Genomic DNA, 25726 nt, shown 5'->3' on the forward strand with positions numbered 1-25726 from the left:
GCAACCATTTCAGCACTGGGAAAAAGTCTCTGACTAGCCACATGATCAATGCCTCTCATCACCTTATACACCTCTATCAGATCACCTCTCATCCTCCTTCACTCCAAGGAGAAAAGGCCAAGTTCACTCAACCTATTCTCATAAGGCATGCTCCCCAATCCAGGCAACATCTTTGTAAATCTCCTCTGCATCCTTTGTATGCCTTCCACATCCTTCCTGTAGTGAGGCGATCAGAACCGAGCACAGTACTCCAAGTGGGGTCTGACCAGGGTCCTATATAGCTGCAACATTACCTCTCAGCTCCTAAATTCAATTCCGTGATTGATGAAGGCCAATACACCATACGCCTTCTTAACCACAGAGTCAACCTGCGCAGCAGCTTTGAGCGTCCTATGGACTCAGACCCCAAGATCCCTCTGATCCCCCACACTGCCAAGAGTCTTACCATTAATACTATATTCTTCCATCATATTTGACCTACCAAAATGAACCACTTCACATTTATCTGGGTTGAATTCCATCTGCCACTTCTCAGCCCAGTTTTGCATCCTATCAATGTCCCACTGTAACCTCTCTCCACACTATCCACAACACCTCCAAACTTAAGGCTGATTTATACTTCTGTGTCACATCTACTCCGTATGTGTCGCGTACCCTATGCCGTACCCTACACAGTAGGGTACACCTCTCCAGAAAAGTTGCTCACAAGTCGCGGCGATGCAGGCCGTAACCACTGTCATTGGTCCGGTTGGTAGCATCGCATTTCCTCCTACGCATTTCCGGTTGCTTCTTCTCCACCATGTCTGTAGGCTGTGCATACACCGATACGAAATAGATGAACCAAATCGTCAAATCTACCTGCTGACATGCGAAAATGTTTGAAATGCATTTCCTCATCTATATCTCTCACGAAGAAACTCAATGCAGTGGCATAGAAACCCCACTGCCAACTAGCGTTTTGGCACACACCAACGCATGCTCGCTACAGCATAGACTGACGCAGGAGTGAAAATCGGCTACAGCTTAGGCTGTGGCGTAGCCCGTACACACAATAATAAATCAGCCTTTAGTGTCATCAGCAAACTTACTAACCCATCCCTACATTTCCTCATTCAGGTCATTTATAAAAATCACGAAGAGTAAGGGTCCCAGAACAGATCCCTGAGGCACTCCACTGGTGACTGACCTCCATGCAGAATATGACCAGTCTACAACCACTCTTTGCCTTCTGTGGGCAAGCCAGTTCTGGATCCACAAAGCAATGTCCCCTTGGATCCCATGTCTCCTTACTTTCTCAATTAGCCTTGCGTGGAGTACCTTATCAAATGCCTTACTGAAATCCATATACACTACATCTACTGCTCTTCCTTCATCTATGTGTTTAGTCACATCCTCAAAAAATTCAATCAGGCTCGTAAGGCACGACCTGCCCTTGACAAAGCCAAGCTGACTACTCCTAATCATATTATACCTCTCCAAATGTACATAAATCCTGCCTCTCAGGATCTTCTCCATCAACTTACCAACCACTGAGTTAAGACTCACTGGTCTATACTTTCCTGGGCTATCTCTACTCCCTTTCTTGAATAAAGGAACAACATCCGCAACCCTCCAATCCTCCGGAACCTCTCCCGTCCCCATTGAGGATACAAAGATCATCACCAGAGGCTCAGCAATCTCTTCCCTCGCCTCCCATATAGCCTGGGGTACATCTCATTCTGTCCCAGTGACTTATCCAACTTGATGCTTCCAAAAGCTCCAGCACGTCTTCTTTCTTAATATCTACATGCTCAACCTTTTCAGTCTGCTGCAAGTCATCACTACAATCACTAAGATCCTTTTCCGTAGTGAATACTGAAGTAAAGTATTCATTAAGTACCTCTGTTATTTCCTCTGGTTCCATACACACTTTCCCACTGTCATACTTGATAGGTCCTGTTCTTTCACGTCTTATCTTGCTCTTTACATACTTGTAGAATGCCTTGGGGTTTTCCTTAATTCTGCCCGCCAAGGCCTTCTCATGGCCCCTTCTGGTTCTCCTAATTTCCTTCTTAAGCTCCTTCCTGGTAGCCTTATAATCTTCTAGATCTCTAACATTACCTAGTTCTCTGAACCTTTTGTAAGCTTTTCTTTTCTTCTTGACTAGATTTATTACAGCCTTTGTACACCACGGTTCCTGTACCCTACCATAACTTCCCTGTCTCATTGGAACGTACATATACAGAACTCTACACAAATATCCCTGAATATTTGCCACATTTCTAACGTACTTTTCCCTGAGAACATCTGTTTCCAATTTAAGCCTCCTATTTCCTGCCTGATAATTCCCCTTACTCCAACTAAACACTTTTCTAACTTGTCTGTTCCTACCTCTCTCCAATGCTATGGTAAAGGAGATAGAATTATTATCAATATCTCCAAAATGTTCTCCCACTGAGAGATCTGACACCTGACCAGGTTCATTTCCCAATACCAAATCAAGTACAGCTGTTGTTCACTTTCTGGCTGATTAACCAGATTAATCAAGAGTGTTTATTGTCATTTCCAGTACACAAGTGTAAAGGAGAAAGAAATCATTGTTACTCCAGATCCGATGCAACACAAAACACAATTAGATTAAGAATACAATTGTAATAAAATCACAATAAATATAAATACATAAGATAGCTCATATACACAGATTGATTGTATGTCCATAAAGTGATGCTGGGCACAGGGGTGTCTATACAGAAGGTGACTGACAGGAAATGATAAAGTAGTGGTGTTTGAGGGTGTGGAGGGGTGGGTTAGTGGGTGGAGGTGTTGATAAGCCTCACTGCTTGGGGAAAGTAACTGTTTTTGAGTTTGGTGTCCTGGTGTGGGTGCTACATAGCCTCCTCCCTGATGGGAGTGTAACAAATAGTCCATAAGCAGGGTGGGAGGGATCCTTCATGCTGTTATTGGTCTTTTTCTGGCACCTTTCCTTAATGGTAGGTAGGCTGGTGCAGTGATAATGAAGTAGTGTTTTTAGTTTCAAGGTCAAATTCAACATTGCTTAATGTAATTTCCTATACACAAGTGTAAAGGAGAATGAAATAATTGTTATTCCAGATCTGTTGCAGCACAAAAAAAATAAACTTTTAAAAATAATAAATATAAATACATAAGATAGCTTATAAACATAGATTGTTTGTATGCTAGGCACGGGAGTGTCTGTCTATGAGATAAGATATAGTTATCTTTATATTTATTATTAAGAAACTCTACTTTTTCCATTAAACAATTTTTAACTGACCATAGAGTCATAGAACACTGCAGCACAGGAGTAGGTCCTTCAGCCCGTCCTGTCAGTGCCGAACTGTGTTTCTGCCTATTCCCGCTGATCTGCACCCACATTACGGCCCTCTATACTCCTGCAATCCATGTACTTATCCAAACTTCTCTTAAATGTTGAAATCAAACCTGAATCCAGCACTCCACCACCATCTGAATGAAAAAGATGCCGTCATGTTCTCTGTAAACATTTTACCATTCACCCTTAACCCATGACCTCTAGTTCTAATCTCACTCAACCTCAGCTGAAAAAGCCTGCTTGCATTTATCCTATCTATATCACTCATAATTTTGTATACCTCTACCATGTCTCCCTTCATTCTCCTATGCTCCTGGAAAAAAAGTCCTAACCTGTTCAACCTTTTCATGTAACTCAGATTGTCAAGTCTTGGCAACGTCCTTGTAAATTTTCTCTGCACCCTTTCAATCAATTTACCAGACAATAGTGGAAACAGCCATGAGCAATCAACAATTAGCACTAAGTCATAGGCACCCTAGCTACAGTCTATATAAGTGCCTGAAATGTTTGTACAGTATTGTATACCGCCAAGCAAAATAACATTCCTCTGAACCAAGGTGCGCAGTCCAAAGCTGTACCAGTTAGTAGGTTTGTTGGTCATTGTAAACTGTTCCATGATTGGGATAGAGTTAATCGGGTCTGCCGGCAGTTGTTGGGACAGCATGCCTCGAAGGGCCAGAAGGGCCATCTCTGTGCTGTTGTGTTTTGTAACTTCAAAGCAATAAACTAATTCCAAAGAAGACACAGAGTCTGAAATGTGAGTCTAGCTTCATCTTTTGCTTTAAACAAGGCACGTAAGTATCACGTGGTAGCATGGTGATGTATGCAGTTCACATATCTATACATATAACCCGTAATGAATTGTATAAATGAGCAAGAATGCTCATTGAAAAAATATATATGTTCAAGATTACTGAAATGTTACTTAAACATTAAATACAAAACGTGCTGAATTGCTAAATCAAATTAAAAATAAAACAACACAGTCCATATAATTCACACACAACACATAAAGTAATATTACCACAAATAAATTAACAAATAGGTGCTTTACGAGACAAGTTAAAAAGTAAACAGTATAACTCTACTGGTGCTTCATACATGATGGTGGCAGGGAGTTCAGTAGTCTTACGAACTAGGAGAAAAAGCTGTTTCCCATCCTGACTGTCCTTGTCCTAATGCTATGGTACCTCCAGGGGTCAAGGAGATTGTGGGACAGATGGGAGGGATCACTAGAATCTTAAGGGTTGTGTAAACAGCACACCTGATAAATATCTGTGATGGGTAAAAGAGAGACCCCAATGATCCTCTCAGAAGTCCTTGCAATCCTTGCAGGGGTGCCTGCTCTCATGTGTCTCAGTCTCTGCTATAACTACAAAGTGTTTCACTTTACAAATTCCGTTTCTTATGAAGAAGACTGCCGAATAAACACTAAAAACCCTGAAAACCTGGTACCTGAATAAACTCAGCATTAGCCATATCATACGCCATAGGCGCTTCGATTACTGGGGCCAGTTTAATAGTAATTAGATATTATCTCGTGGGCCAAAGATAATTCCACCGCGGGCCGGCCTTGAGTTTGACATATATGCTTTACAGGGACTTGAGGTAATAACTGGGCTCTACAACGAATTTGGCAAGCCAGACTAAATAGCAAAGGAAAATCTGAGCTAAACTGTTGGCAGGCAGTGGTAATGATACAGAGAGAGAGAGAGAGAGAGAGACATGAGTCACCTAAAGTTGGATAATTTCATAATGTCAATATACTTATATCAAATTCTGTTTTTATTTCAACTCATCTATTTCTTCAAGTCTTTTTTTTAAATGTGTAAGGGAGTTTCTGCGTCTATCACTTTCTCAGACATGGTAATTGTAATTAAAAGTGTGGCTCAGACACAAAAATAACTATATATATATTCCTCCAAGGAGCTTGAAAGTAAGTGTTTGATGAGACGACAGCTCCTGTATTTGATGTATTCTTGTTCAATAGACTTGGCTGTTCGCCATTCACTCCAAGGCAAGGTCATAACTAAAGCAGATTCAAACAGTATTCATTTGCAGATACCATGACTTGTTCAAGGAAAAATGAGAGAAGTGCTTTTTTTTAAAAACTGTGGTTAATACGCTGAGAGAATATAATATTTCACCAAAGTAATTATATTTGTTGTAATCAGGAACATGTTATTTTATTGTTTAGCTAGAACATGATGCTTTTTCATTCTCCTGATGCTATAATATTTCAAATTAGCTGGGAGCTGTGTGGTTCTCCTTGAGTCTGCTCTCTCATTAGACTTGTGGGGAAAGTCAGAAAGAAAAGATAAATGCCTTTCATTAATAGGACTCCTTTTACAGCCGGAGAAAGTCAAAAAGTCCCATGCAGCCAGTGAAGAACTTTTTACTTGAAGTGGCCACTTTATTTGGCACAGGAGTGGAACCCAGTGTGGTCTTCTGCTGCTGTAGCCCATCCACTTCAAGGTTTGACATGTTGTGCGTTCAGAGATGCCCTTCTGCACACCTCTGTTGTAACGTGTGGTTATTTGAGTTACTGTCACCTTCCTGTCAGCTTGAACCAGTCCAGCCATTCTCCTCTGACTTCTCTCATTAACAAGACGTTTTTACCCACAGAACTGCCACTCACTGGATGTTTTTTGTTTCTCGTACCATTCTCTGCAAACTCTAGAGACTGTTGTGTGCGAAAATCGCAGGAAATCAGCAATTTCTGAGATACTCAAACTAACCCATTTGGCACCAACAATCATTCCATGAACAAAGTCACTTAGATCACATTTCTTCCCATTTCTGATGTTGGATTTGAACAACAAATGAACTTCTTGGCCATGTCTGCATGCTTTTATGCATTGAGTTGCTGCTACATGATTGGCTGATTTGATAATAGCATTAACGAGCAAGGGTACCTAATAAAGTGGCCACTGAGTGTATAATAATTGTGTTTTTAAGCATCGGCCTGCTATGGTCTGGGTCAAGCAGGTTCAACAGGTAATTTCAAAATGGAATTGGATTGAAACTTTGAAAAATTACATGGTGGCAGGACAGGGAAGAGCAGTGAGTTGTGGGATAAGTGGGCTGGAGATCGATAGTACTTTAGAGAGCAAGTCGTGTTGTGTTATTAATAAAGTGGCCACTGAGTGTATGTGGGTGTCAAGGTGAAGATATGTCTCTACTAAAGGGGGTGTAAGGTGCTTTTTCCCTCCACTAGCCTACAGGTTAGCCTTGGGCAAGGTGTAGCACCTGCTAAGTCCCCAAATCAGAGTCACATGAAGCCATGGGAGCTGGTGGTGGATGGTCATATGAGCAACTGGTGCAAATCACAAGTCCTGGTTATGCGACCACTGACACCAGGCAGACAATCTCTGTAGGGTATTGATAATGGCTGGGGTCACTGGTCTCGTAAAGACCGGGCAAATGAAAATAACCAGAAAATATTTTTCAGGGCACAGTTTCTTGGAACACAAGAGATTGAGGGGAATGCATAAAATTCATGAGGTCTGGCAATTGAGTGACTACACATTGTCTTTCTTCCCAGAGTAGAACACACAAAATGCTGGAGGAACTCAGCAGATCAGGCAGCATCTATGGAAATTATTTCTTTATTCCTTTGAACATGCAGTCAATCTATGTATGTAAACTATCTTAGGTATTTATATTTATTGTGTTCTTTATCTTATTGTGTTTTTTTGTGCTGCATCAGATCCAGAATGACAATTATGTTGCCTTTCTTTACTCCTCTGTGCTAGAAATGACTTCAAACAATCTTGAATTTTGAATCTTTCCATAGATGCTGCTTGACCTGCTGAGTTCCTCCAGCATTTTGTGGGCATTGCTCTGGATTTCCAGAATCTTCTGTCTTTATGTCATTTCCCCAAGTTTTGGGTATCAAGAATCAGAGGATGTTGGTTTAGTAAGAACTTGAAGGGCAACTATTTCATGTAGAGGGTAAAAGATTAAAAATAAAGGTTAGTTTTATCCATTGCCATTCCAAGATTTTGGTCCCTAGTCTCTGCTTGTGCCAAGATGAGGCCACCTTCAGGGTGGAGGAGCAGCCCTTTTTATTCAGTCAATTTCCAGTTTAAAAAAATTCCCTCCTCCTCCCCTCTTCTTCTATTCCCCACTCTGGCCTTTTACCTCTTCTTACCTGCCTATCAACTCCCCCTGGATCTCTTCCTCCTTCCCATTTTCCCCCATGGTCCACTCTCTTCCCCTATCAGATTCCATCCTCTCCATCCTTTAACCTTTCCCGCTCACCTGGCTTCACCTATTACCATTAGCTTTTCCTCCTTCCTCTCCCCCACTTTTTTATTCTGACGTCTTCCCCTTCCTTTTCAGTCCTGAAGAAGGGTCTTGGCCTAAAACGTTGACTGTTTATTCATTTCCATAGATGCTGCCTGGCCTGCTGAGTTCCTCCAGCATTTTGTGTGTGTTGCCCAGTGGAAAAAACATTATTTGTCACATGTACATAGAAACATAGACTGAAATATGTCATTTTTCAACACACTCCGAGAATGTGCTAGGGGGCAGCCCAACAAGTGTCACCACATTTTCAGCACCAAAGTAGCATGTCCAGATTTACTAACCCAGTTTTCGCCGTGACTGTGTGGGTTTCCTCCCACATTCCAAAGGTATATAGAGGCTAGCATTAGTAAATTGTGGACATGCTATGTTGGCACAGGAAGAGTAGCAACAGTTGCGGGCTGCCCACTGCACATCCTAGGACTGTGTTGATTCTTGATACAAGCAACACAATTCACCATGTTTCAATGTGCATGCGTCAAATAAAACTAATCTTTATTTTAAGTGGTAAAGATTAATATCAAAGTTCAAAGTAAATTTATTATCAAAGTACATATTTGTCACCATATACAACCGTGAGATTTGTTTGCTTGCGAGCATAATCGATAAATTCAAGAAACACAATAGAATCAAGACTACACCCAACAGGATGGACAAACAACCAGAGCCCAGAAGACAACTGTACAAGTACAAAAAGAAAGAAATAATAATAATAAATCAGTAAGCAATAAATATCGAAAACATGAGGTGAAAAGTCCTTGAAAGTGAATCCATAGGTTGTTGGACCAGTTCAGTGATGGGCGAGTGAAGTTGAGTGAAGTTATCCCCTTTGGTTCAAGGGCCTGATGGTTGAGGAGTAATAACTGTTCCTGAACCTGGTGCTATGAGTCCAGAGGCTCCTGTACTTTCTTCCTGATGGCAACAACAAGAAGAGAGCATGACCTGGGTGGTGGGGTCCCTGATGATGGATGTTGATTTCCTGCATTGTGTAAAAATACATTACTGGGGTGTGATCTGTGCAGTTTGTTTTGAGAGTAAATTATGCGGAGAACTTAAGTTTAACCTCCGGTTGTTCCATAGAAATATTTGGATGTGATTACAGATGTCCCAACATCCCTTCACCATTGTCTTGAATCAAAGGTTGTTTGTAAAACACCGTGCTTCCTATGTTATGTCTGCAGAAGTCACTCAGAGGTGCTTTCGTCAGGAGTGGGTCAGTGAGTGTAACGTACACCCACTGCCTCTCACCCACACTGGGAGCAGATGCACGCTGACTTAATATCACAGGCTCTTGCTGTGGTTTAGTCTGCACTCCTCAAACCCCACCACACACATGCCTGCACGCTTACAGTCACTGGACACGGACTTAAGAAAGTACAAAGGACCATCATAGTGAATTAGACAGGTGAAACTCAGAGTTTCTATTTCGATGGAAGTTGATGATGTTAAAGTGCCTAACATGTCCTACCCTGTGTGAGTGCAGTTGCTGACTCTACACTCCCTCCTCTTAACCTTGGCCCACATATTTTTATTAAAGGAAGACTTGAAAGGAATCCATTGTTTTTTTTCGTTCAAAGTACTTTTATGAAAAGAACAGAAAGATTTTAACAGAAATTTCTTGTTCGTTTTATATGAAGCATAATTATATTTGCCATTGAACTGCCACAACATTTTTGAATAATTAGCAGATCTGAACACTTCTAAGTTCAATGCTGACATTTACACCTCCAGTTACAGGTAGTATCTTTTACCAAAAGGGCAAAAAACTACCACAGATGTGCAAATCTGAATGCATGCACAACATGCTGGAAATATTCAGGCATCATCTGTGGAGATAGTTAACGTTTAGGCCCAACCTTTTTTATGCCCTGGACCAATGCCATTAAGCAAGGGGTCCATCCACCCCAGGTTGAGAACCCCTGAATTAGGAGAATAAAACAGATTAGTGTATGTTGCGCTGACCTTTTAACCTTCTCCACAATCAATCTAAGCTTTCCTTCCTACATAGCCCTCCGTTTTTCTATCATCCATGTGCAGATCTAAGAGTTTCTTAAATGTCCCTGATGTATCTACCTCTACCACCACCCCGACAGAGTGTTCCACACACCTAACACTTACTCTGTAAAAAAACAACCTCAGCCACCCCTCCCACATGCATTCTTCTAAATACCATAAATTTATGCCGGTTCATATTGGCTGTTTCCACCCTGGAAAAAAAAATTCTGTTCATCCACTCTATCTATGCCTCTTATCATCTTATACATCTCTATCAAGTCACTCTTCATCCTCCTTCACTCCAACGAGAAAAGCCTTCTCTCATTCAACCTATCCTCATAAAACCTGTTCTCTAAACCAGGCAGCATCCTAGTAAAGCTATAATGAGGCGACCAGAACTGAACACAATACTCCAACTGTGGTCTAACTAGAGTTCAACCAGAGCCGGAACATCATCTCATGACTCTTAAACTCAATCCCCTGACTAATGAAGGCCAATGCATCATACACCTCTTTGATCACCTTATCAACTATTCAAACTATTAGTCATCTTATCATTTATATTCAACATTATACAAGGATGTTGCCTGGATTGGAGAGCATGCCTTATCAGAATAGGTTGAATGAACTTGGCCTTTTCTCCTTGGAGCGACAGAGGATGAGAGGTGATCTGTTAGAAAGGCATTGATCGTGTGGATAGCCAGAAACTTTTTCCCAGGGTTGAAATGGTTAACACATGGGGGCATAGTTTTAAGGTGCTTGGAAAGTAGGTACAAGGGGGATGTCAGAAGTAAGTTTTTCTCAGAGAGTGGTGGGTACATAGAATGCACTGCCAGCGATGGTGGTGGAGGCAGATATAATAGGGTCTTTTAAGAGGCTCTTAGATAGATACATGGAGCTTAGAAAAATAGAGGGCTATGCAGTAGGGAAATTCTAGACAGCTTCTTGAGTAGCTTACAAGGTCGGCACAACATTGTGGATCGAAGGGCCTGTAGATTTTCTATGTTTCTGAGAGTCACTTCCCTGCAGAAAAGATATCAATAAAATTGAAAGTGTAAAGAGAAAATTTAAAAACCTTTTGCCAGGACTTGAGGACCTGAGTTATAGCGAAAGTTTGAATAGGTTAGGATTTTATTCCCTAGAGCAAGGAGAATGAGGGGAGATTTGATAAAGGTATATAGATTTATGAAGAGTATAGATAAGGTGAATGCAAGTGGGTTTTTCCATTGAGGTTGGGTGAAACTAGAACTGGAGGTCATGGGTTAAGGGTGAAAGGAGAAATATTTAAGGGGAGTATGAGAGGGATCTTTTTCAATCAGAGGGTGGTGCAAGTGTGGAACGAGCTGCCAGCAGAAGGGGTTGACACAGGTTCAATTGCAACATTTAAGAGAAGTTTGGGTAGGGTATGAAGGGCTATGGTCTAGGTACAGGTTGTTGAAACTAGACAGAGTAACAGTTTGGCACAGACTAGATGGGCAGAAGGGCCTGTTTCTGTGTTGTAGTGCTCTATGACTATGCTGTTGTTAACTGTCTAGCTCTCGCCCAGTATCTGTGTTGCCCTGGAGCGGGTGATGAAGCTGCAGATGTCTGGCAGGGAGACAAGAGAGAGCTGCAGTCAAAGTCATGACCGATGTGTAATATCTTTCCCTCTGTGATAAATTGACAGGCAGACACTCCATTCAAACATCTGCTGTGACGGAGGTGACAAACATGGAGAGAAAAGATGCAACTAACCTGAATGGAGATGACGGGAAGAAATCTTCTAAGTCAAGTGCATCAACAGGAAGAGGTAGACCACTTCTCCAGATAGTAACTTGATTAGAGTTGATTTAAAATCAAAGTTCAAAGTAAATTTATTGTCAAAGTACATATTATATATGTCATTATACACAATCCAGTGTTTCATTCTCTTTTGGGCATTTACAATAAACCAAAGGAATATAATAGAATCAATGAAAAACTACACACAGAGACAGACAAACAGCCAATGTGCAAAAGAAGACAAACGGTGCAAATACAAAAAATAATAATAATAATTATGGGTGGTGGAGTGAAGGTACCTCACTACTAAAGGAGGTGTAAGGTGCTGCTTCCCTCCACTAGCCTGCAGGTCACTCTTGGACAAGGTGTAGCACCTGTTTAGCCCCCCCCCCCCAGCCCCGATCAGGGTCATGTGAAGCCATGGGAGCAGGTGGTGGATGGTCGTATGAACAGCTGGTGCATATCACAAATGTCCTGGTTATGTGACCATTGGCGCCAGGCAGACAAGCTCTGAAGGGTATTAATAATGGCTGGGGTCACCCGTCTTGTAAAGACACTGTCCAGAAGAAGGCAATGACAAACCTGTTCTGTAGAAAAATCTGCCAAAAACAATCATGGCCATGGAAAGACCATGATCACTCATATCATACGACATGGCACATAATGAATGAACGAGAAAAATAAACAAGTAATATTGGAAACTTGAGTTATAGTTTCCTTGAAAGTGAGTCCATAAGTTATGGAATCAGTTCAGTGTTAGGAGACTGAAGTTATCCAGACCGATTCAGTAGCCTGATGGCTGAAGGTAATAACTGTTCCTGAACCTGTTGGTGTGGGACCTAAGGCTCCAGTAGCTCTTTACCAATTGTTTTTGTTCAGATGTATAGAATATGTAACAGTACAGCATGGGAACAGACCATTCGGCCCACAATGTCTGTGTCAAACACGATGCCAAGTTAAACTGAACCTCTTCTATTTGTATACGATCCATATCCATATCCCTCCATTCGCTGTATATTCATGTGTCTATCTAAAAGCTTCTTCAACACTACTGTCATATATGCTTCCAGCACCACCCCAATACCCCTTACAGGAACCTTCCACTCTGCATCGGGGTAGCAGAGTAGCGCAGTAAGAAACAGGTCCATGTTATGGGATTAAACTGCTGCCTTTATTTAGATCGAAATAACTTCACTGAACTGTTCCCACAACCTACAGGCTCACTTTCAAAGACTCTTCATCTCACGCAATCGACCAAATGCTTATTTATTTTATTAGTATTATTATTATTATTAAGCTTGTTTTTGTTGTTTCTTTGTACTTACTGTGTATATGGTGACTTATATGTTCTTTGATAATAAATTTTTACTTTGAACTTTGAACTAGATCACAGTCATCAGCACGATGAGCATTTCAGGTTGGAATTTCATGCTTGTAAGTGAATTATGCTCAGAATGCCATCGTCTGGCTTTCCTGTTGTGACATAACTCACTGGTGACATCAAACGAAATGATTATTAAATTACGTAGGATTAAAAGTAATTAATACCCTGCCTGTATCTCTTTGTTCATGACTATTTACTGATGCTATTATTTACTGATATATTATATTTCCAAGGCTTAGCCAAATTCAGCGTGTTTTGTTCTGATTTTTTGGTATGTAGGTGTCTCCGACAATACTGGCATTTATTGACCACTACCAGAAACCACTGAGAAACCCTTCATATATTTGAATATCCTTTAAACCTCCCTGTTTTAAAGATTAGCTTTATTTGGCACATGTACATCGAAACAACAAAACATACATTACAGCGAAATACTTTGTTTGTATCAAGTCAGGAACATTGTGCTGACAGCCCACAAGTGTCACCACGCCTGCTTAACTTAGAAACCCAAACCCATATGTCTTTGGAAAGTGGAGCACCCAGAGGAAACTTATGCAGTGGCAGGGAACGTGACCAAATTCCTTACAGACAGCATTGGGTATCGAACCCTGATAGATGATCACTTGCGCTGTAAACCACTGCACTACCGTATCAGCACACTCATCTGGGGCGGCACAGTAGTGTAGTGGTTAGCACAATGCTTTACAGTACTGTGACCCGAGTTCAATTCCTGCCACTGCCTGTAAAGAACTTTACATTCTTCCTGCGACCATGTGGGTTTCCTCCAGGTGCTCTGGTTTCCTCCCACAGCCCAAAGTCATACCGATTAGTAGGTTAATTGGTCATTGTAAATTGCCCCGTAATTAGGCTAGGATTAAATCAGGGGATTACTGTGCAGCACAGCACAAAGGGCCTGTTTCACACTGTATCTCAATATGTTTTTTAAAAACTACCCCAACTTTTTAGCTTCTCCATAGAACCGGAGTCTCTCTTCACTGAGACAATTCAGTATATCTCTGGACTTTGTCTGAGGCCTGGTTTTCCTTCCCAAACTCTTGTACCCAGAACTGGTCATAAGTTTTCAATATTTATTTCTCTAGCTATATCAGAATGGGGAAAAATATAATCTAAGTGACTTTGATCATGGAATGTTTGTTGGTGCCAGATGGAGTGGTTTGAATATCTCAGAAACTACTGATCCCTAATATATCAAGCAGTAGAAAATCAAGGCAACTGGACTTGCTGTGTTGTCTAGATGTTTCACCACTCATCTAAGAGTCTTCTTCAGTTCTAATCCATGGAGGTAATGAGAAGGTTATTAGTCTTATCTATGCACGAAAGTTCGTGTGAACTGTTGTGGAGATGCTGGGGTAGAGATTGCAAATTGCTGATAGGTGGTGTCGAACCCCATCCTCTATGTTCAGGGATTTCTTCTCCAGTTTGACAAAGATGGCTTCTTTAATCCCTCTTTTAAACTACCTGTCCTCCCTGTCCAAAATACCCTGTCAAACTTTGTGTCATATGTCAGTGATAATAAAGTTGAATTTCATTCTGAAATGTATAGGGGACTAGAATCGCTCAAAGAGACTCAATGGGTCAAAATTTCCACTTCATATGGAAATCAGAATCAGGTGTAACATCACTGGCATATATTGTGAAATTCATTAATTTAGCAACAGCAGTACAGAAAAGAAACTTTGAATTACAGTATATATATATTCATACCCCATACCAGACAGTGATGTAGCCAGTCAGAATGCCCTCTATGGTGCATCTGTAGAAATTTGCAAGCGTTTTTGGTGACATACCAAATCTTCTCAAACTCCTAATGAAATATAGCTGCTATCATGCCTTCTTTATAACTGCATCAATATGTTGGCTTCAAGTTAGGTCCTCAGATATACTGACACCCATAAACTTGAAACTGCTTAATCTCTCTACTTCAGATCCCTCTATGAGGACTGGTGTGTGTTCCCTTGTCTAAGCCTTTCTGAAGTCCACAATTAGTTCTTTGGTTTTACAGGCATTGAGTGCAAAGTTGTTGCTGCAACACCACTCAACTAGCTGGTATATCTGGCTAATATCCTAATTTTTGACTTCTGTTCCTCTAATAGTTTGTTAAAACATCCTTTCGATGTTTTGAATAATCTTTTCCACTTACCTTGTCAGCTCAAAGTTTAGCCTGTGTAAATTCATAGCTCTGTAGTCTGCCCCCAAATTATACAATTTATTTACGTAGAACATGCTTAATCTTCCCAAATCAGGTTTAATATCACTGGCACATGTTGCATAATCTGTTGTTTTGCAGCAGCAGTACAGTGCAATACTCAATAATAAAAACCTGTAAATTGGGTGGCAGGTTGGAAACATGTCTCTGTCAAAGTTGCACTCCTTCCCTCACTAGCTTGCAGATCACCCTGGGACACCTGCTTAGGCCTACCCACCCCCCTCCCCAATCGGAGGAGGGATGGGAGCAGGTGGTGGATGGTCTTATGAGCAACCAGTGCAAATCACATGTGCAAGTTGTGCGACCACTGACACCAGACAGACAATCTCTGAAGAGTATTGATAATGGCTGGGGTCGCCCATCTTGTAAAGACACTGCCCAGAAGAAGGCAATGGCAAGCCACTTCTGGAGAGAAAAATTGCCAAGAACAATCATGGTCATGAGACTATGATCACCTATGTCATATGACACAGCACATAACGATGATAAATTACAATAAGAAATAAATACAGTGGATTCTGGTTAATTGGGCCATTGTTTATTTGGGACAACTTTTAAAGAACAAAACTAATTGAGAAAAGAGCTGGGAAAACAGATGAGTAGTGCAAAAAGAGAACCAAAATAGTGAGGAAGTGTTCATAGGTTCATTGTCCATTCAAGTATCTGATGGCTGAGGGGAAGAAATTGTTCCTAAAACATTGAGGCTCCTGTACCTCCTCCTTGATGGTAGCAATGAGAAGAGGCCAAGTTCAATAATCACCAAGAAAGGGAGGAATAGCTGGGAGGAGTTTGGTGCAATGGGTGCAATTCCAAGGAGTACATCCTGTTTTTTTTTTACTCTGAGCATCAAATGCTTTATCTTATTTCTTTTCTGGATCAGGACAAGAGACACTGAAGAACATGTTCACTAAGATTGGAAAGATCGCACGATGTCACCTTAAGGACCTGTGCCATTTGCCTGAAGACCCTGCGGTGAGCCAGTCGCAGGATAGGACACCAGCTGCTCTGGGTCACTCAAAGAGGCGACCGTCTGCCCTTGGTGGTAAAGGGGTAGTGTGGAGGGTGACCTACAGGAGAGGCCGGACCGAGCGAACCCCACCTTGATAACATCAGCTTTGTCATCAAGATTTTCATTGTTTCATCTTCCACTTTAGGAAAGAAAATCTCTTGAAATGGATAACTGTGAATCATACATTAGGATGTGTCTGTAAACCTCCCTACCTGAAGTAACTTTCTCTTTGAAATGTATGTTTTCAAATGGCTTTTGCTTGTATCTCATGAAATGCACTATCAGGATTCATAAAGGAAGTTTTAATTCCACTCAATGGGCTCTGTCCTCTGTCCTTTTAGCTCAGGAACATGACGCCTCCTCAACAGAGATTACAGATTCTCAGTCTCCACAAAGTGACAAAACAAATTAATGACAGTAGAGCGGTGGATGTGGTGTACATGAGTATTAGTAAGGCATTTGACAAGATTCCCCATGGTGCCTCATTCAGAAAGTCAGGAGGCATGAGATTTAGGGAAACTTGGCAGCATGGATTCAAAATTATTTTGACCACAGAAAACAGAGGGTGGTATTAGTTGGAGCCTGGAGGTCGGTAATCTCCACAGGGATTTGTTCTGAAACCCCTGCTCTTTGTGATTTTTATAAATGACTCAGGTGAAGAAGTGGAAATGTGGGTTAGTAAATTTGCGGATGATATGAAGGTTGATAGTGTTGTGGATAGTGTAGAACAGGGGTTCCCAACCTGGAGTCCATGGACCTCTTGCTTAACGATATTGGTCCATGGTATAAAAAAGTTTGGGAACCCCTGGTGTTGTAGGTTACAACAGGACATTGACAGGATACAGAGTTAGGCTGACAAGTGGCAGATGAAGTTCAACCCAGAGAAGTGTGAAGTGATTCACTTTGGAAAGTCAAATTTGAAGATAGAATACAGGGTTAACGGCAGGATACTTAGCAGTGTGGAAGAACAGAATGACCTTGTGGTCCACGTACATAGATCCCTCAAAGTTGCCGTAGAATCTGATAAGGTGGTTAAGGAGGCATATGGCCTTCATTATTCGAGGGATTGAGATGAAGAGCCATGAGGTAATCTTAAAGCTCTATAAAACCCAGGTTAGACCACACTTGGAGTATTGTGTTCAGTTCTGGTCACTTCATTATATAAGACATGGGTCTTTAGAGAGGGTGCAGAGAAGATTTACCAGGATCCTGCCTGGATTAGAGAGCATGTCTTATGAGGATAGGTTGAATGAGCTAGGGGTTTTTTCTCTTTAGAGCAAAGAGGTGAATTGATAGAGGTGTGCAAGATGATAAGAGGTTTAGATTAAGTGGATAGCCAGAGACCTTTTCCCAGACATTTCCCACCCTCTTTGAGGATGTTGTTATAGTAAACCTCTGACCCCAAAAAACACAGGGACAACTGTTTGGATTACAGCAGAGAGTAATAAATTTTTGCTTATGAGTGTTGGTAAGAGTTCCGGAAGAAAGATGGGTAAGTGTGTAGTTAAGGTACTCACACCAGCCAAGATTCAAGTGAATATTGGAACTAAGTAAATCTGGTTCTCCTTTCCCTTTTCTTCCTGCAGAGATCAATCCCTCCATTATTCTCTGTCTGTCATAGTAAAACTCCAATAATCCGGCACACTCAGTTCCTTGGTGAAACCAGGCCGGCAGATTTTCCAAATAATTGGATGTTAGTGCTATTAATATCCCAACACACCTTGAATTCACTTTTTTTAGATGCTGTTGGTAGTACTAGAAAATGTCCATTGAAGCCTAGTATAGGCAGCACAGAACCTCATGAATGTGAAGGGGGTGATACGATAGGAGGAAGGGGAAGTCGAGGGAACACCCCTGAGTCTTTACTGAGGGCTCAGCGATCGAAAGGGTGAGCAACTCCAAATTCCTGCGTGACAACATCTTAGAGGATCTATCTTGGGCCAACACATTGTATCCAAAGTAGTGCATACAGCTCAGTCCATCACAGGTAAAGCCCTCCCCAACCCCTTTTGAACACATCTACACAAAGCATTGTCACAGGAAAGCAGCATCCATCATCTAGGTACCCCACCATCCAGACCATGCTGTCATCTGGAAGAAGGTACTCACACAACCAGGTTGAAAAATAGTTATTACCCCTCAACCATCAGGCTCTTGAACCAGAAGGATAACTTCACTCACCCCTTCACTGAACTCTTTCCACAACCTATGGACTCACTTTCAAAGACTTTTCATCTCATATTCTCAATATTTAATGCTTATTTATTATTATTTCTGTTTTTCTCTTACTTTTTGTATTTGCACAATTTTTAGTCTTTTGCACATTGGTTGTTTGTCCTGTTGGGTGCAGTCTTTCATTGATACTGTTGTGTTTTCTTATACTTACTGTGAAAGACCACATGAAAATATATTTCAGGGTTGTATACGGTACTTTGACAGTTTGTATTTTGATAATAAATTTACTTTGAATTTTGAAAATTGGTACAATCCTGTAGAAAGCAGGCCCACAACTACTTCTAAGGAGTTTGAGGAGACTTGGTACGTCGCCAAAGAACTCATAAATTTCTACAGATGTACAGTGGAGAGCAATCTGACTGGTTGCATCACCATCTGGTATGGAGGCTCTGATGCACAGGATGGCAAAAAGATGCAGAGGGTCGTAGACTCACCCAGTTCCATCACGGGCACAACCCCTCCTGCCATCAAAGCTCAAAGTACATTTATTAATTGAAGTATGTATACTGTTTACAACCTTAAGTTTGTCTTCAAAGGTTTGTTTATTATCAAAGCATCTGTCCAGATACAACTCTGAAATTTGTCTTTCTCCATACAGTCACAAAACAAAGAAAGGACATGAAAGTCATTTAGAGAGAAACATCAAACCAACCCTCCCCGTACAAAAAAAGAAAGGCATCTGATCATCAACCCCCCCTTCCCCGCACAAAATGGAAAAGATCATTGAACCCCAAACAACCCCTCCCCTGCACAAAAAGCTAACAGAACATCAACCCCCAAACACCCTCCCCTCATAGAGCAAAACGGAGAAGGAATGGGCAATTATAAAAACCAGAAGTCTGGAAAAGTTCATAGTTCATAAACACATTAGTTCAATCTATCGCCAACATTCATTCGTTCATTCTTGCAGGCAGCCACAAAACAAAACAAAACAAAACACAATAAAACCAATAAAAAAGAAATTCAAGCACCCAATATGCAAAAAAAGGAACAAATTGTAGAAACAATAAAAGGTAAACAAATAAAGCACAGGCAATGAACCAAAGAGTCACCAAAATTGAGCCCACAGTCATAGAGCCAGTTCAGCACTGAGGCAAGTGAAGGCAGTCCAGGAGCCTGATTCTGATTCTGATTCAGTGAGTAGAGAGAGGGAGAGAGAAGTTTGCAAGACATATTGCAACTATATAAAACTTTGGTTAGGTCACACTTGGAGCATGCTGTGCTGTTCCAGTTGTTCCATTACAGTAAGAATGTGGAGGCTTTGGAGAGGGTGCAGAAGAGTTTCACTGGGATACCACCTGGATTAGAGGGGAAAGGCTGGACAAACTTGGCTTGCTTCCTCTGGAATGACTGAGGCTGAGCGGAGACCTGAGGGATTGCATCCCTAGAAAACAGTCTATATCACAACCTTCTACAACGTGAAACCACTCCGGGACATGTTCAAGAAGCACATTTTTTTGTGTGTTGAGAAAGTATTGTGTTGTTTGCTTCTTTTTCAGACAGATTTTGTAAGAGCAAACTATGTCCCACGTTTTGGGTACTGATCTGTGAATTCTGTAAGGGTGAATTTCTGTTACCAGAATGACTGTAATGAAAGGTGTGAGTACAATACATAGTCAGAATCTTTTCCCCAGGATAGAAATGTCACATTCGGATGCTCCACGGAGAGTATTCTAACTGTTTCCATCACCATATGGTATGGAGAGACCACTGTACAGGATCGGAAAAACCTGCAAAGGGTTGTAAGCTCAGCCAGCTCCATCATGGGCTCTTGTCTCCCCAGCATCAAGGACATCTTCAAATGGCAATGCCTCAAGAAGGTGGCATCCGTCATTAAGGACCCTCACCTCCCAGGACATGCTCTCTTCTCAGTGCTACCATCAGGGAGGAGATACAGGAGTATGAAGATTTACACTCAACGTTTTAGGAACAGCTTCTTCCCCTCCACAATCAGATTTCTGAACAGTCCATGAACCCATGAACACTACCTCAATTTTTTTTGCACTATTTATTTACATTAATATATATTTCTTATTGTAATTTATAATATTTTACGTATTACATTGTACTGCTGCAAATTTCATGACATATGCCAGTAACTCAGTCACTGGAGGTCCTGAGTTATAAGGAAAGGTTGAATAGGTTAGGACTTTATTCCTTGGAACATAGAAGATTGAGGGAAATTTGATAGACATATACAAAATTGAGGGGTTTAGACAAGGTAAGTGCAAGCAGGCTTTTTCCACTGAGGCTTGGTGGGACTATAACTAGAGATCATGAATTAAGGGTGAAGAGTGAAAAGTTTATGGGGAACTTGAGGGGCAACTTCACTCAGAGGGTAGTGAAGTGTGGAACCAGCTGCCAGAGCAAGTGGTGCATGCGAGCTTCATTTCACCATTTAAAAGAAGTTTGGATAGGTACATGGATGGTAGGGGTTTGGAGAGCTATGGTGCCAGTGCAGGTCGATGGGTCTAGGCATGTTAAATGGTTCAGCATGGACTAGATAGACCAAAAGACCGGTTTCTGTGCTGTATTTTTCTATGACTATAACTCTATTATAATTCTGATTCAGATTCTACTAAAGGGCATAGATTTATGGTGAGAGGAGGAAGTTTTAAAAAAACTATGTGAAGCATATTTTTTTACGCGGAGTGGTGGAACGCACTGCCAGGGATGGTACTGGAAGCAGATTTTTAAACAATGTTTTAGAGATACAGGATGATAAACAGGTCCTTCCATCCCAACAAGCCTGCGCCACCCAATTACACCCATGTGACCAATTAACTTATCAGTCTGTAGTGGCAAAACTTCAGGAAAGAGCAGCACCTGGAGCAAAACTACACCATCCCGTGGAGAATGTATAAAATCCCTGCAGGCAGTGGTGGGAATTGAACCCGGGTCATGCTAAGCTCTACGTGAGCTTGCTGCCTGTACAATGGTGATGTTCAGACAGACCTGTGAACATGGAATGGCGGGATATAGAGCCCCTGCACGCAAATATGTAGTTAAAATTGACATCACGGTTGGCACAGATGTGATGGGCTGAAGGGCCTGTTCCGGTGCTGTTCTATATTCATGTCCTATTACTGGATAGATGCTAAAGCATTAGAAATTTTGGATTATCGGGGTTTCAGTGTAGATAGTTTCTTTGTCATGACAGGTTCGGGCATGTCACACTAAGCACAGGGTACTGCTGTGTGGAGTCTTGGACTGCACCCAAAACCGTTCAGCTCCATCACAATCAGCTCGTGCAAGTTAACCTCCCATCCCAACCAGAGCTTGAAGCTATTCAGAGGTGAAACCTGTCCAATTCATAGAACGTAGATCATTACAGCACAGTACAGGCCCTTCAGCCCACAATATTGTGCCAACCCTTTAATCTACTCTGTGATCAATCTAATCTGTCCCTCCTACATTGCCGTCCATTTTTCTATCATCCATGTGCCTATCTAAGAGCGTCTCTACTGCCCCTAACGAATCTGCCTCTACCATCACCCCTAGCAGGCATTCCACGTACTCCCCACTCTCTATGTAAAGAACTTACCTCTGACAATCCCCCCCCCCCCCAGTTCATTCCTCCAATTACCTTAAAATTATCCACACTTGTATTAGACATTTCCACCCTGGGAAAAAGTCTCCTGCTCTCCACTTTATCTCTAACTCTTATCATCTTGTATACCTCTATCAACCCACCTCTCATCCACCTTCAAAGAGAAAAGCCCGAGCTCGCTCAATCATTGAGGCGTGTTCTCCATGAGGTGTAGGAGAGTGAGGGAAGCAGCAGCAGTTAGTGTGACGCTATTACAGCAAGGCCATTATGGAGTTTGCAGTTCAATCCCAACGTCCAACGTAAGGAGTCTCTGTATACCCTCCCTATCAAATGCATGGGTTTCTCTGGGTCCTCCGGTTTCCTCCCATAGTCCAAAGACATACTGCGTAAGTTCATTGGTCATTGTAAATTGTCCCGTGACTGGGTTGGGGTTAAATTGTGGTTATTGGGGGCTGCAGGGTGGTGAGTCTCAAAGGGCAGAAGGGCACTTTTTGTGCTATGTTTCTAAATAAAATTTAAAAGAAATAAAAATGTTAAGAGGTGTATAAAATCATAGGGGTTACAGATAAAGTGAAGGCACACAGCGAAGGGTGGACTACGACTCTAAAGTGGTTGGAAGAGTTGTCAGTCATACTAGATGCTTTGTTCTGGATACCAGCTTGTACTTTGTAAAAAGTCCTTTTATGTCTGACACACAAAGCTGTGAAGTAGGCCTCAGGTCCCGGGAGTTCATTGCACAGCCCATTTCTGTCAAGGTGTGTTACAGATAAAGAAACACTCACCCACATAGTTTTATTTCTGTGGCAACCTGCCATCTGCACATTAAGGGAGCAGTTAACTCATCCCCTCCCAGACGTTATGACATTGTGGTTAATGACAAAATGTACTACAGTTAGCGGTTGCTTTGAACTCTGGAATTTTATTCCAGAGATATATCACATTTATGAAATTTTCAAATATTGGAGAAGTTGTCAGAGTGAGGTCTAGATGGAGTCGGGGCATGCGAAGCGGAGAAAAATCGGGATGGAAGAGTTTCGGAGTCTGTGAGGTCTGATCGACCTAAGCACCAGGCCGATTTGGAAAGGTCGGGTACAGGCTGGAACGTGACAACAGGGTCCAGGCCCAGAGCGTATCAATACAACAGGGCCCGGCTTTTAGAGTGAGGAATGACCCGATGTTTGGACAATTTAACTATCGTGCTGGACGGATTGAAAAGGCAGGGTGAAAGGCCCAGGTGCAAGGGTCAGGCCGGTTCTGCTTGCTGCTCTGCTCTTCACTGCACTAAAGCTGAGGCTGTGGGCCTGAACGGGCTGCTCCAGGCTTTGTGTCTGAGGGCTCTGCGAAGTTTTGCTCTATCGTGTGATGAACTGAGGCTGAGGCCGTGGGCCTGCTTTGGGCTTTGTGTCTATGGACTCACTTTCATTGCGAATGCTGTTGCTTACTTTTATTGTTTGCACAATTTTTCTTTTATCTCTGTCTGCGTATTGGGTTTTATTGGTCTTTTTTTCAGTGGGTTCTTCTGGGTTTCTTGTTTTATGGCTGCCTATAAGGAGATGAATCTCAAGGTTGTCATACATACCTTGATAATAAGTGGATTTGAACATTGAAATATAAAAATAACACATTCATTTGCTGCCTGTCCTAGTACAAGAATATCTTTCCAAGTGCTGACACAATTTCAGAATCAGAATCAGAATCTGGTTTAATATCACTGGCATATGTTGGGAAGCACCATTAAGAGCGTCCAGACAAATTGCATCTCTATCTGGTATGGAAGCAGCAGAGCACTGGACCAGAAGTTCCTACAAAGGACCGTGAGAACAGCTGAGAGGATCATAGGGGTCCCCTACCATCCACTGGGGACATTTATCAGGAGCGCAGCGAACACAGGGCCCTTAGTATTGTTAAGAATCCCAGCCATCCATCCAGCATCCTCTTTGACTTTTTATCATCAGGCAGGAGACTCCGATGCACAAAAACAAGAGCGGTCAGGATGAGAAACAGTTTCTTCCCTCAGGACATAAGGCTTCTGAACTCGCAGCCGCTTCATATTCAAAGCGTCACTGATTAATCTATTCAATACCTTACAATATTTAATATTAATGCACTTTAGTTGTTATTTATATGTGATTCATCTGTAGATTTTATCCCTTCCTTCATAAGTTATTGTGCGTTATGTGCTTTACACCCTGGTTCGAAGAAACGTCTTGTTTCTATATACATTATATATGTATGTAGTTAAATGACAATAAACTTCACTTGACTTGAAATTTGTTGTTTTGTAGCAGCAGTACAGTGCAATAGACCTCAGTGTGTGCGGTTGGGAGACTGTAGGTCTGACACGGTGGTCAGCAGCACAGGGGCGCCGCAGGGAACCGTACTTTCTCCGGTCCTGTTCACCCTGTACACATCAGACTTCCAATATAACTCAGAGTCCTGCCATGTGCAGAAGTTCGCTGATGACACGGCCATAGTGGGGTGTGTCAGGAATGGACAGGAGGAGGAGTATAGGAAACTGATACAGGACTTTGTGATAAGGTGCAACTCAAACTACCTGCGTCTCAATATCACCAAGACCAAGGAGATGGTGGTGGACTTTAGGAGATCTAGGCCTCATATGGAGCCAGTGATCATTAATGGAGAATGTGTGGAGCAGGTTAAGACCTACAAGTATCTGGGAGTACAGTTAGACGAGAAGCTTGACTGGACTGCCAACACAGATGCCTTGTGCAGGAAGGCACAGAGTCGAATGTACTTCCTAAGAAGGTTGGCGTCATTCAATGTTTGTATGAGATGCTGAAGATGTTCTATAGGTCAGTTGTGGAGAGCGCCCTCTTCTTTGTGGTGGCGTGTTGGGGAGGAAGCATTAAGAAGAGGGACGCCTCACGTCTTAATAAGCTGGTAAGGAAGGCGGGCTCTGTCATGGGCAAAGTACTGGAGAGTTTAACATCGGTAGCTGAGCGAAGGGCGCTGAGTAGGCTACGGTCAATTATGGATAACTCTGAACATCCTCTACATAGCACCATCCAGAGACAGAGAAGCAGTTTCAGTGACAGGTTACTATCGATGCAATGCTCCTCAGACAGGATGAAGAGGTCAATACTCCCCAATGCCATTAGGCTTTACAATTCTACCGCCAGGACTTAAGAACTTTTTAAAAGCTATTATTAATGCTTTTTGAGATGGTGATTTAGATGCATATCATATTTTTTTACTGAGTTAAGTATTGTATGTAATTAGTTTTGCTACAACAAGTGTATGGGACATTGGAAAAAAAGTTGAATTTCCCCATGGGGATGAATAAAGTATCTATCTGTCTATCTATCTGTCTATCTATCTATCTATCTATCTATCTATCTATCTATCTATCTATCTATCAATACATAATAATAAAAAACTAAAAATTACAATAAGAGATCTGTATAAAATTAAATAAGTTGTGCAAAATGTGAGCAAGCAAAAAAGAAAAGAAATTCTGAGAAAGTATTCATAGGTTCACCTTCCATTGAGAAATCTGATGATGGAGGGGAAGAAGCTATTCCTGAAACATTGGGTGTGGTTTTTATATTCTGTTTTTTTAATCGCCCATTCCCTATCCATTTGTTGTGTGAGGGGAAGGTGTTTGGGGGTTGATGTTCTGTAAGTTTTTTTTTGTCCAAGGGAGGGGTCTTGTGCAGGATGATGTTTTTGTTCCATTTTGTGCGAAGGGAGGGGTTTTGGGGTTGATGCCGTTCTGTTTTGTGCCGGGGTGGTGGGTTTGATATTCCCCTCTGAACAACTTTCATGATCTTTCTATGGTTCGTGGCTATCTGAAGAAGATAAATTTCAGAGTTGTATATGGATATATGCTTTGATAATAAATGAACCTTTGAACCTGTGTAGCCACTTCCAGGGAGCTTTCTGGAGAAAAGATTCTACCTGTCCAC

General features: G+C 41.8%; 1 protein-coding gene across 1 annotated transcript in view; it reads left to right on the forward strand.

Moving 5' to 3' along the window:
• Window positions 1-16302, forward strand: part of LOC140729749 (TBC1 domain family member 12) — a 151351-nt gene extending 135049 nt beyond the window's left edge. The window contains exons 11-12 of the mRNA XM_073049914.1: window positions 11301-11423; window positions 15887-16302. Coding sequence (XP_072906015.1) covers window positions 11301-11423; window positions 15887-16110 — 347 coding nt within the window. The 3' untranslated portion in view covers window positions 16111-16302. The remainder of the gene's footprint in view (window positions 1-11300; window positions 11424-15886) is intronic.
• Window positions 16303-25726: the final 9424 nt, after the last annotated feature.

The sequence above is a fragment of the Hemitrygon akajei genome, chromosome 6, assembly GCF_048418815.1.
Source record: "Hemitrygon akajei chromosome 6, sHemAka1.3, whole genome shotgun sequence".
Classification (NCBI taxonomy): domain Eukaryota; kingdom Metazoa; phylum Chordata; class Chondrichthyes; order Myliobatiformes; family Dasyatidae; genus Hemitrygon; species Hemitrygon akajei.